The sequence below is a fragment of the Oncorhynchus keta genome, chromosome 28, assembly GCF_023373465.1.
Source record: "Oncorhynchus keta strain PuntledgeMale-10-30-2019 chromosome 28, Oket_V2, whole genome shotgun sequence".
Taxonomy (NCBI): Eukaryota; Metazoa; Chordata; class Actinopteri; order Salmoniformes; family Salmonidae; genus Oncorhynchus; species Oncorhynchus keta.
The window spans coordinates 28,186,350-28,199,839 of record NC_068448.1 but is presented as its reverse complement, the minus strand read 5'-3'; the positions used below and the strand labels follow the sequence as shown (position 1 = coordinate 28,199,839).

At 40.2% G+C, this 13,490-nt stretch overlaps 1 protein-coding gene across 5 annotated transcripts in view; it reads left to right on the top strand.

Annotated features, from left to right (window-relative positions):
* Positions 1-473: 473 nt before the first annotated feature.
* The window catches only part of LOC118360953 (msx2-interacting protein-like), a 40,171-nt gene continuing 27,154 nt past the window's right edge, over positions 474-13,490 (top strand). For 2 of the 5 annotated variants that reach the window (XM_035740562.2, XM_035740560.2), the window contains exons 1-3: positions 474-901; positions 3,569-3,889; positions 9,546-10,151. In XM_035740562.2, coding sequence (XP_035596455.1) covers positions 819-901; positions 3,569-3,889; positions 9,546-10,151 — 1,010 coding nt within the window. In that variant the 5' untranslated portion in view covers positions 474-818. Of the gene's footprint in view, positions 902-3,568; positions 3,890-4,246; positions 5,773-9,545; positions 10,152-13,490 lie in introns of those variants that run through there. The other 3 variants (XM_035740564.2, XM_035740563.2, XM_035740565.2) reach the window with 2 other exon arrangements.

Sequence of the window (13,490 nt, the reverse complement as noted above, 5' to 3'; positions counted from 1 at the left end):
ACTCTTTATTTGACATAATGCAATAATAATAAAGGCATGTACAACCTACCTAGGCCTACTTAAAAAAATGTATTTCAACCTTATTAAGCACGTCAAATTCTTGAAAATAATACATGTCTATAAGCTTATAAATTCCATATAAGCTTAGTACAACTGTCTAATAAAGGTTTTATTACTAAATGTGTTGTTTTTGTCATTTGCGTCTTTGTATAGTAACTGCAGTAACCTACAGTTTTATATGTTTTCTTATCCAATGAATAACACACTATTCAATGTTACAATGTAAAACGTGTTTCAATGGCCTGTTGTTGGACTGCTTTCCAGTTGCTGCCTGTGTGTGTGAAAGATTAATTTCATACCCGTCGTCGACCCAAACCAATGACCCAAACCCCAAACTCAAGCGTTCGATACCCACGCATGCGCAAGACGAAAGGCGATCTCAACTGAAAGCGGAAAAATAGTTCACACACAGTGCCACGCGTGCGCTGTGTGCGCCTCATTACGAGCAAGGGTGCTGCATCTTTTTAGGTAGCTACAAGCATTATTTCGACAGCCAAAGGTCGCATGGTGTCAGGGACGCGCCTAGTCACGGGAATGGTAATAGACCGCATGCTCGTACACCCAGATCGCGCACAGTAAAGGAAATCAAACAGAGTGCAATAATTGAACCTAATGGTTACATTGGGTCAGAACAAACAGTTGATGATCTAAGCACAATACTTTGCTGCGCTCAATTTCGCAACGTATTTGACTTTGTATCGGAAAATATAAGGACATCACAAACTCTTCTGTATGATCGGGGGACAGGAGCGCACAGTATGGTCCGTGAAACCAGACATTTATGGGTGGGAAATTTACCCGAAAATGTACGAGAGGAGAAAATCATTGAGCACTTCAAGCGGTGAGTAAACGATCTTATTCCGAATATTTGATTGAGTAGGTCACAACTGTCAGCATCTGTCTGCCGGATTCCCCTAAAATCAGAAGATGATCAATCCTGGAGCGAATTGCCCAGGCAGTGACAGTAGGTAGCCTGGCTAGGCAACTGCCAGCAAACCAGCAACACAAGCTCACAAAACTCGGATGAAGAGTAAGTCGATAGATATTGTAGTTAACTAACATGAACGTACAAATTGCAATCTTATGACCCACACCTGCATTTCGCGGTCTTGTAAGCCATCTTTCCCACACCGTGGACTTGGAAATAGCCTAGCTAGCTAATTGCTTTAGCAAAACAGCTATAGCTAGCACCACTGAATACTCTTGCCACTGTAACAGCCTACCGGTTGTGGTGTGTTAAGACAGTGACTTGAATTGTGTTTACAATTTTATGGTTAGCCTAAAACTTGCCAGTTGCGGAGAGTGTCTCGTGCAATGGAATTCTAACTAAGCAAAAACAATTGAGGTAGTTTGCAGTTCCGCCAAGACTCACTGCAACATTGTAGCAAATATTGAGGTGGCTTGTGTGAAGTGATGCAGAGTCCTGACTCTTGCCAGCAGCATCATAATGTAACTGATATGGCGTCAATTAGCCTAATGTCATTAAATGTCAGTGGCTATACCAGTTGACTATCAAAATAAACTGAAATGTTCATTGAATGTTGCTATTAGTTGTTATTCAGTTGATTAACATAACATTTGGTATAGATTACAGTGATATCCTACAACGCCACTAAGATTTCCTTCCTTTACATTGGTTGCATTCATAGGTTGTGTAAACAAACGACCATATGATGATTATAAGCCCTAATGAAACTGCCAACATATAAGAAACACGGCTATATATGGCACGGATCATATTATCGATTGTAGACTACATGTTGATATAGCAATTTTTTTACTTAAAAAAAAACTTTATATAAAAACGGTAGGCTATTGTTGAAAATAATTATTTTTCACTACTGAAATGTAAAGGGCAACATTTTTGCCACATTGTTCCATTACTATTACTTCACACTGTTATCAGTATGTCAAATCAGATTTGACGGCAAAGGCTATCGTTTTTGTGCATTAAACATTTCCCAACATCTGAATACATTTGGTTCTTGTTTCGACGCTGTGTGCGCTCTCTAGCTCCATACTGGCCGCCAAGGAAAAAACAGCCTGCATATCTTTCGATCTAGGCACGAGGAGTAGCCTAATTAAAAGATGTGACATCCATATTATTTCTTTACGTTAGCTGAAGTGCTACATTCATGTAACATTATGGCTGTCTATCCTGTGTTGTAGGCTAAATGGCGTATGTATTTCTGCTACGATTTCAAGCGCATTGTTTGCTATGCAGTGTATGTAGACAATATTCATCAGATCATTATGACTTCAAGAGTATCCTACAAAATACAGTCCGAAATGGCCAAAACGGACGTTTATTTAGGCATATTTTCCTTTAATGTAATCCTTAGCCTTTGATGGTATTGTCAGATGCATGGCTTATGATAGCCTAACTGTTTTTCAAATCTTGCGGGGCATTTATGTAATGCTTATGATTTTAATGCATTGTTTACGTCATAAAAATGTAATATGCTTAGGCTATAACACGTATAATAAGACAAACGTTTTGGACAATTGATCACATACATATTGTTTTGACTTTTGAGGATGAAGCATTTTGTTGAGGGGAATGAGTGCGCGTGGAAAACACATTTCGGGGTTGTCTACTTACTCACTGCTCTTCAAGCAGTCTTTAGTTAAAGCTTTTGTAACAAGAAACAGCCAGCGTATGCAGGTGCATGACAGCTAAATTTGTGATTGGAGTCCTTGAAGATGGGGGACGGCAGAATGAGGAAGCAGTGTGAACGGTTTTCTAAAATGGCGTCGGAGGGTATTCAATGTGGGAATTGGCATGACAGAGAGACTACAGTTATGGGCATTCTCAGGGTGTCTTTCGAAAAATAAGCAGAAACAGATTTATGCTCTAGTTTTCATTGAATAGAAAAAAGTGTTGCATGGAGCTAAGCTCTCCAAGACTGGCAAATAACCCCAAACACAATTTTCTTTCTCCAGTTGGTTTATAAACGCCACAGGCTACAAAAAAAATACATTTTCAGACAGTAAACCATTTTAATTATAGGCTACATACATTCAAGATAACGATTGAAATCATCACTTTTTTCCTGTATTTCTCTTAAGCCTTTTTGGAATGCCATATTGCATAAAACATATTGCACCCACAAGCAAGAGGAAACCAGGAAATGTCACGTGTAGTTATGCTGCATTGTGCAGACCTCATCAGAGTTCCATTTTTGAATAGCTAGGAGGAACTTTTCTCATAACTAGAATACATCCTCTATTGAAAAATGTATGTATAGTGCTATCTGCTTAACCAACAATGCATTGTGAAAAATAACGAATGTGTCACAAAGGGATGAGAGAGAGCGAGATCTTTCAGTTGTGCAACTGACTAGGTTTTCCCTTCCATTTCAATATTATAAAACACATATATGGTGAACATTAGGCTCCTTTACCCATTGACTTGTTTCCATTTCCAATGAAATATGGCATACACCTTAAATCAATTAATTATTTGTTGCTGATCTCTTTTCCTTATAATTCCCCCTTTCCTCCATAGATATGGACGTGTGGAGAGTGTCAAGGTCCTTCCAAAGCGGGGGTCAGAAGGTGGAGTTGCAGCCTTTGTTGATTTTGTGGACATTAAAAGTGCCCAGAAGGCTCATAATTCTATCAACAAGATGGGGGATAGAGACTTGCGCACTGATTACAATGAGCCAGGCACAATCCCTAGTGCCGTGAGAGGGCTGGACAATAGCCTGTCCTTAGGCTCTCGTGGGCGGGATGTTTCAGGGTTCACAAGGGTGGCAGGGGACCTGGTGTATGTGCCCCCTGCATTGCTCCACAGCAGAGAGGGACGCTATGAACGCAGACTAGACGGGTAAGTGGACAAAGTTTCTCTGAACGCAGGGGGAACTTGGTTTCTTGTAACGCCTTACCTCCAAGCATATTCCACAATCTATTCATTTACTTGTTTGGGGGTTAAAGAGGAGAATGAGGGGGAAATAAAAAAAGTTCATACGCAGGAATAAATCTGTAGGCATCCCTTCCAAAGTCCTCAGAGCGTCACCATCGCTCATGGATTGATATGGTAGACACCAAGATAAACTTTAAATGAGCATGTATGTATATCATGCACACAATTGTATTTCTATGTGTGTAGTAAATAGCGTATTTGCTGTTGAGGATTATCTTTGTAAACTTAAACATTCCTGTGAGGTGGATATCCCATTTGCAGAGAGTATGGGGCATATTGGATATCGTAAATCTCCCGGGATTAATGGATGCTGGAGAGAGTTTGTTCCAGCGGCCTTCCCTGGAATCACCCTGATCTGGAGTACCATGCCCTCCTTGGTGGATTAATGGGTCATTTTTGTATAACAATTCAACCAAGAATACATATTTGCATATTAAAGACGCATTCATTAGTTTTTGGATTAGTAGAAATTGGGTTCTCGATCATTCTGCACCCATTCCAGTGGTGTTTTCATATGCATCACTTCCCTTGTGGTCCGGAGTCATGTGGATAACCTAAACCGGATATGTATTCCCGTTGGATTAAAACTGGCCAATCACAAAAGGATATTCTATCATTCAATAAAGTTGTGGGTTTTCCGGTTTTGTGTGGGATTATGTTTTGTTTCAGGTTTTAATAATTAAATGCTGGGAGACCTCTACTGTTGATCAACTTTGTAGAGAAATGACAGAAATGTTGAGCAAATTAAACACTTTTTTTGAAAAGTTTTTTTGAAAAATTCATTTTGTTGGTGGTTCAAATTATTTTTTTATATATTTTTGCTCTTGAAAGAGTGAGACTGTCCATTGGATGTAGGGGGAAGCATTAAACATAATTTATTAGAGGTTTGGACTATTTTTGGATCATACAAATCAATACAATTACATGGAAATATGGGGCTACCTGTCTTCTGGCATTGGATTACCTGCCTCCTGAATGTGGAACTACATCTGTCCATCCTTGGATACAATTATTCCCAGAATCAGAACACACATCATCCTGTCAACATCTTCCCAAAGAATAAACCTACTGCCTTTAAGGGAACTGTACATATTCGGGAGAATCATTGGGTGAACTGGATTATTTCTGACAGGTAAACTGTTACGGTCAGATCATTTTTGCTTTAATGGATCTAGTTGGACTATTGCTCAATTTTGCACACAGAATGTGGCGGACTATTAAAGATGAAGATGAAAGACTTTTCCATAAAATCGTGTGCCATGATGTTCCAGACTCATTGCTCATGGGGTATCAATAGAGCACTGTTTACAGAAGCTGGACAATTGGATATAATTTCTTGATTTGACTGGACTCTGTAGCCTAATTTTCCATGATTTTATTTTTATCAGTTATGTTTTATGTAACCATTTTTGAAAGGATAGTTTAGTCCTATGACTATTTTCCACCACATCAAAATATTGTTACAATTGGATTTGATTTTTGGATTATCTGATCGAAGCAAGTGAGGATTCCTGCCATACTGACGAGGATTACTATTTTGAACATAAACCTCCCTATACTGTGGATATATTTTTACATGGACTCTTTTTGGAATTAGCACTGCAAACATCTGCTTGGAATAATTTATTATCTTGGCTGCAAAGACTTTTGTTTGAACATAAACCTACCAGAATGTTTTTTATACATTTTTATGCCCACCCTATTGGTTTTTCCTTTTTTTGCTCACAAAGTTCTGTCTCCCTAGATTGTATTTGGAATTGTAGGTCGGGTTACCGCTGTCTCAAAAGGTTGGTATATCCTGCCCTGTGTATTTTAGCTGTTCTCTCTAACCCCTAGTTTGAACCCCTGTCTCTCTCCATATTTTTCACTAACAGAAGTAGCTGTTAAACATACGGTTTAACCGCTTGTTGTTATTTGCAGACTCTTTACTTTTTACCTGCTGTCTCCCCTCACCTTGAACCTACCCTGCCCACTTCCCAGCTGCTAATCCCTGCTCTCCCTAGTCAATAGTACCACTTTGCTGAGGCATTCTTCACATTAAAGTGAAAAATGTAGATACAGGCCAGATCATGGTAAACAGAGAAGGAATCATGCACCTCTGAATGCTTTTTAAACCATGAAGAATTACGTCAGATTGAATAGTTGTATCAGTTAATCAAAATTGGATTATATTCAACCCAATTTGAATTTCTATTGTATATTACATTTTACTGTCAGATTTGCCACCACTAAAGGGTTTATGCCAATGTTTAGATGGCTAGTCTCTCATTTGGTCTTGCTACATGATCGTTAGTAGCCTAACCGTGGAAACTTGTGGTCAAGTCCTTTTTTCTTCTGAGCCCAAGAGCAGGATAAGTCCAGGAACAGATTCCTGATGTAGAATTTATACTGAAAGCCAAATTATCCATTGGCTTCAGCAACCCTAATTGTTGTCACAATTTACAATGTTGCATGTAAAATCAGGGAACTGCGATTTATTATATTTTTTTGTTGATCTAGTAGGTAGCATGACATATTCACACTAACCTCACAGTTTTTACATGATACTGGCAGCCACAAAGTAGCTAAAAATATGTCAGTGCCAAAGAATCGTTATTCCTTATGGCTAAGGGCAGTGCATGCACTTGACAGCAACACACCTACTACAGTAGCTAGCTAGCAATCCGTTCGCTGTATACAGTACCAGCATGTGATGGTAACAAACAATTATAGATACAAATCCTGCCTTAATAGGTTTAATTATTTTACGATTCATGAATAATTCAAATTCCATGAATGTCAGGACAATGGAGACACTGGCATTGTACACACATTTGAGATTCAAATATTCAGAAAGTCCCAAAATAGGTTAACGCGGTTCTGTCCAGATTTGGACTAAACAGCATAGTTGCAAATATCTACATGGAGGAGTTCACAAAAGTTTGCGTCCAAACCATAGAGCAGGAATCATCAACTAGATTTTGCTGTGGGCCAATTTAATTGTTGAGTGGATGGTCAGGGGGCCGGAACATCATTTCAAATAATTTGTAGACTGCAAATTGACCGCAAGAAGCCCAAAAATATATAATATGATATTTGACTAAAACATAATAATTTTAAATCTTGCTTGCATTTGTATATGATTATGAGTCTCTCTGTTATGCTTGGGAATAATTGGGAACACATTTCCAACATTTACATCGATTGGGGCTAATTTCCTGGTGTTTTTAAATTATTTTATGTCCAATATTAAATAAATACAAATATTTGCTCAGAAACTTAGGGTGGGGGCATATAGAGAATGATAGAGGCCTCTAGTGACCATAAGGCTGTATTAGCATGGGCAGCACCATTGAGGGCTTCCACCATTTTAATTTAGTCAACTGGGTGGGACTTACAAATTCATTGACTGATCCCTCATGGTAACCTTGTTGGAGTCATGTCTAAACATGTCATCAGGAGGGATCAGCCAAACGTGGAGAAGAAAATATACTACTTCAAAATAAAAATTGCATGTTCAGCACCACTGAGGATATCACAGATGGTATAATGGCACAGATACAAAGAGGAGTCCTCTATATAGCTCTATTGTCCAGCATGTCATCATGCAGCCATGCAAATCTACCTGAAAACATAAATATGTATGCATTTGCTAACAGAAAAAAGGTTAGCTAGCTATGTATCAGGCACAAGGGGGTGTGGTCTATGGACAATGGCTAAGTGCCTGGATACAGTCCTTAGCCGAGGTATATTGGCCCTAAACCACAAACCCCAGAGGTGCCTTATTGCTATTATAAACTGGTTACCAACGTAATTAGAGCAGTAAAAATAAATATTTTGTCATACCCGTGGTGTACGGTCTGATATACCACGACTGTCAGTCAATCAGCATTCAGGGCTCGAATCACCCAGTTTATAATTTCAATTAGATTGTATATTAGTTATACTTTGGTTTCTTTGAGATTGATAGACTCAAGCAAAGCAGAAGTTACATCGCCAGCCCCTTTTATACTGCGTTTCAATAAGTCACAGATTAATCTCATACGTATGAAAAAGCGAATTAATCATCTAAGTGTGTTTGCTACATTGTAAGCTGTTCCATTTTTAAGTAGGCATGAATTGGGCTTTTTTATTCCTCTGCCCTAATTCACACCATTTTTAAATATTTGTTGATAATTCACCACTTTGCTAACTCATGCATTTTTTTATGGACCCCGACTGCCTCCTTATTGAGGTGGTGGTGTACCTGCTATAAGAACATAACTAATGAATAGAATTGTACTAATGTATTAGAGCAGAGGATATCAATCAATTTCAGTGTACCTAAAATCTTTCGATTGGTGTTTTAGGCCATTCTGACATAGATGAAGGCTGTCACAACTTGACAAGCTACCAGTTAGGAGGTCTGGTGATTTTCTACTTTAGATAGCAAGTTGCAGTATCTTGCAGGATAATCCTCAGAAACCTCTGCATTGTACTGGTTACATAATTGATTATGAATAAGCGCGGTATCTTTCTAGCTAGCAGCTACCCCTGTGAATTTAATTAAAAGATAACATAACAAATTGTGCAATAACATTATGATCTTAATTGCACAATACAGTGAAAACCATGTAATTGCGATATTTTATGGTTATCATAATATCAAAATCTAATCCTGGACATCCCTAATGACAAGCTAACATGAGAGCTCAGTAGATTAGTATTGAACTATCAACTACTTGTCTAGTGCCTGAAATGCTCCTCAGTTCCATTTAAGAATGGATTCCATACTTTGAAATAGCTTCTCGTCAATAACATTTGTTGTATTGTTATTAGGGTTGCAAAATATAAACTGGAGCTAACCATCATCTTTGACCTGTCTGATCCTGCACTATTAATGTACGGCTTTCCAGAATAGGACAAATATATTTTTTAATAACGTTAGGTTTTAGCACTGCATCCATTGAAGTCTCCAGACTTTTGTTTTTCCACATCCGGTTGTGCTCTCTATTGTGTGGGTCATGAGAATTATATAGAAACTAGTTTTCTTTTCATTCTGCTTTTCTGTCGAGCACATGTAATTCCATGTACAAAATATCTACTCCTTTTATCTAGTTTTCATGACATTTTCCAATTGCGGAGATTTGGATGTTTGTCAAATACCAGGGGGAAAAAATCACAAACAAGTGAAAGATTAATCGCCATGCCTAGTTAGTAATTGTTCAATTTAATTTAGATAGAAATCAGAAAGTTGCTGCATAACAGTGACAAATTCGGCAAAATATAATGAGCAATATGAATTAATGAGAAATGTTTACAAATATCTAATAAGTAAAGTATGATATCAATTGATATGTTTACTGTATATTTTAAGTCTCAAATAAACAGAAACACCCTTTGAACACTCAACTTGACTGCTGTCTTAGTTATTTGATAGCCTGACACTTTTATTTACCACCTTGTAAAGCTCAACTAGTTGATTACTAATTAGTGTCAAAAAGCATAACGTTTCTCTCTCTCTCCCTCTCTCTCCCTCTCTCTCTCTCTCTCTCTCTCTCTCTCTCCATTTCCTCCTTCCATCCCTCTCCCTGTCACTCAGGACTGCTGAAAGTCGGGATCGAGCATATGATAACAATGCCTACGGACATCACGAGCGTGCTGGCAGTAGCTTTGACTGGCAGCGTCACTACGACTCAGACTATTACAGAGATACCAGGGAGAGAATGCTTAACACTGGCTCTGGCACTGCCAGTGGAGGTGTTGGGGCTGGATCTGCAGGGGTCGGTGGAGGAGTTGTAGGTACTTGCGTCAGTGCCTGTGGAACAGGTGATGGGGCTGGGACTGTGGCTGGAGGAAGTGGAGGATCTTCATCGGTTGGTGTGGGATATTATCGTTCACATAGCCGGAGCCCGAGCCACTTTGATACACCAGAGCCTCAATATGATACTCGTGCCAGAGAACCCTTTATACTGGGCAGCATAGATCTGTACCAAGAAGAGCAGGGACGACATGGAGATCGATCTTACCACGACAGTCGCAGCCTGTCTCCACACTCTTCACATTCACGTAACCTCTCTCCACAAAGGTTCGCGAGTCCAGCATCCTGGCCTCCCCGCTCCCACAGTGGCACCGGCTCTCGCAGCCGTTCCTCCAGTTCCAACTCTGTCAGCAGCGTCAGCAGCACCAGCAGTAGCACCAGTGGCAGGTAGGTAGAGCGAGTTCTCATCAGTTTCACTGTCATCAATTCTGTCCCCTGTAGTTTATCATATGGTGTCTCTCAGTAGCGGCTCGTCCATTAGAGGTGGCGCTCCACTTGTGATTGGTCAAAAAAGTAAAAATATATACAGTACCAGTCAAAAGTTTGGACACAAATACTCATTCAAGGGGTTTTCTTTATTTTTACCATTTTCTACAGTGTAGAATAATAGTGAAGAAATCAAAACTATGAAATAACATATATGGAATCAAGTAGTAAACAACAAAGTGTTGAACAAATCCAAATATATTTTATATTTGAGATTCTTCAAAGTAGCCACCCTTTGCCTTGATGACAGCTCTGCACGCTCTTTTTAAAAATGTTAATTTAACCTTTATTTAACCAGGTAGGCTAGTTGAGAACAAGTTCTCATTTACAACTGCGACCTGGCCAAGATAAAGCAAAGCAGTGCAACACAAACAACAACACAGAGTTACACATGGAATAAACAAACATACAGTCAAAAGAAGAATGTACAGTGTGTGCAAATGAGGTAAGATAAGGGAGGTAAGGCAATAAATAGGCCATAGTGGCGAAATAATTACAAATGACCAATTTAACACGAGTGATAGGTGTGCAGAAGATAGGTGTGCAGAAGATGAATGTGCAAGTAGAGATACTGGGGTGCAAAGGAGCAACAACAACAAAAAATAACACTATGAGGATGAGGTAGTTGGATGGGCTATTTACAGATGGGCTATGTACAGGTGCAGTGATCTGTGAGCTGGTCTGACAGCTGGTGCTTAAAGTTAGTGAAGGAGATATGAGTCTCCAGCTTCAGTGATTTTGTTTTGTGCAATTCGTTCCAGTCATTTGCAGCAGAAAACTGAAAGGAAAGGCGGCCAAACAAGGAATTGGCTTTGGGGGTGACCAGTGAAATATACCTGCTGGAGCATGTGGTGCTATGGTGACCAGTGAGCTGAGATAAGGCGGGGCTTTACCTAGCAAATACTTATAGATGACCTGGAGCCAGTGGGTTTGGCGACAAATATGAAGCGAGGGCCAGTCAACGAGAGCATACAGGTCGCAGTGGTGGGTAGTATATGGGGCTTTGGTGACAAAACGGATGGCACTGTGATAGACTGCATCCAATTTGCTGAGTAGAGTGTTGTAGGCTATTTTACAAATTACATCGCCGAAGTCAAGGATCGGTAGGATAGTCAGTTTTACGAGGGTATGTTTGGCAGGCATGAGTGAAGGATGCTTTGTTGCGGAAATAGGAAGCCGATTCTAGATGTAATTTTGGATTGGAGATGCTTAATGTGAGTCTGGAAGGAGAGTTTACAATCTAACCAGATACCTAGGTAGTTGTAATTGTCCACATATTCTAAGTCAGAACATTCCAGAGTAGTGATGCTGGATGGGCGGGCAGGTGTGGGCAGCGATCGGTTAAAGGGCATGCATTTAGTTTTACTTGCATTTAAGAGCAGTTGGAGGCCATGGAAGGAGAGTTGTATGGCATTGAAGCTCATCTGGAGGTTAGTTAACAGTGTCCAAAGAAGGGCCAGAAGTATACAGAAGGGTGTCGTCTGCGTAGAGGTGGATCAGATAATCACCAGCAGCAAGATCAACATCATTGATGTATACAGAGAAAAGAGTCGGCCCGAGATTTGAACCCTGTGGCACCCCCATAGAGGCAGCCAGAGGTCCGGACAACAGGCCCTCCGATTTGACACACTGAACTCTGTCTGAGAAGTAGTTGGTGAACCAGGTGAGGCAGTCATTTCAGAAACCAAGGCTGTTGAGTCTGCCGATAAGAATGTGGTGATTGACAGAGTCGAAGCCTTGAAGTTGACCGGGTTAGGGGTAGCCAGGTGGAAAGCATGGCCAGCTGTAGAAAAATGCATCGATTTATCGGTGGTGAGAGTGTTTCCTAGCCTCAGTGCAGTGGGCAGGTGGTGCTCTTATTCTCCATGAACTTTACAGTGTCCCAGAACTTTTTGGAGTTTGTGCCACAGGATGCAAATTTCTTTTTGAAAAAGCTATCCATTGCTTTCCTAACTGCCTGTGTATATTGGTTCCTAACTCCCCTGAAAAGTTGCATATCGCAGGGGCTATTCGATGCTAATGCAGTACACCACAGGATGTTTTTGTGCTGGTGAATGGCAGTCAGGTCTGGAGTGAACCAGGGGCTTCAGTGGGGCAAAAAAGTATTTAGTCAGCCACCAATTGTGCAAGTTCTCCCACTTAAAAAGATGAGAGTCCTGTAATGTTTATCATAGGTACACTTCAACTATGACAAACAAAATGATTTACAAAAAAATGTATTTGCAAATTATGGTGGAAAATAAGTATTTGGTCACCTACAAACAAGCAAGATTTCTGGCTCTCACAGACCTGTAACTTCTTCTTTAAGAGACTCCTCTGTCCTCCACTCGTTACCTGTGTTAATGGCACCTGTTTGAACTTGTTATCAGTATAAAAGACACATGTCCACAACCTCAAACAGTCACACTCCAAACTCCACTATGGCCAAGACCAAAGAGCTGGCAAAGGACACCAGAAACAAAATTGTAGACCTGCACCAGGCTGGGAAGACTGAATCTGCAATAGGTAAGCAGCTTGGTTTGAAGAAATCAACTGTGGGAGCAATTATTAGGAAATGGAAGACATACAAGACCACTGATAATCTCCCTTGATCTGGGGCTCCACGCAAGATCTCACCCCGTGGGGTCAAAATGATCACAAGAACGGTGAGCAAAAATCCCAGAACCACACGGGGGGACCTAGTGAATGACCTGCATAGAGCTGGGACCAAAGTAACAAAGCCTACCATCAGTAACACACTACGCCGCCAGGGACTGCAAAGGGATCAGGACGACTGATCCGTGTAAAGGAAAGAATGAGTGGGGCCATGTATCGTGAGATTTTGAGTGAAAACCTCCTTCCATCAGCAAGGGCATTGAAGATGAAACGTGGCTGGGTCTTTCAGCATGAAAATGATCCCAAACACAAGCATTTCAAGGTCCTGGAGTGGCCTAGCCAGTCTCCAGATCTCAACCCCATAGAAAATCTTTGGAGGGAGTTGAAAGTCTGTGTTGCCCAGAAACAGCCCCAAAACATCACTGCTCTAGAGGAGATCTGCCTGGAGGAATGGGCCAAAATACCAGCAACAGTGTGTGAAAACCTTGTGAAGACTTACAGAAAACGTTTGACCTCTGTCTTTGCCAACAAAGGGTATATAACAAAGTATTGAGATAAACTTTTGTTATTGACCAAATACTTATTTTCTACCATAATTTGCAAATAAATTCATAAAAAATCATACAATGTGATTTTCTGGATTTT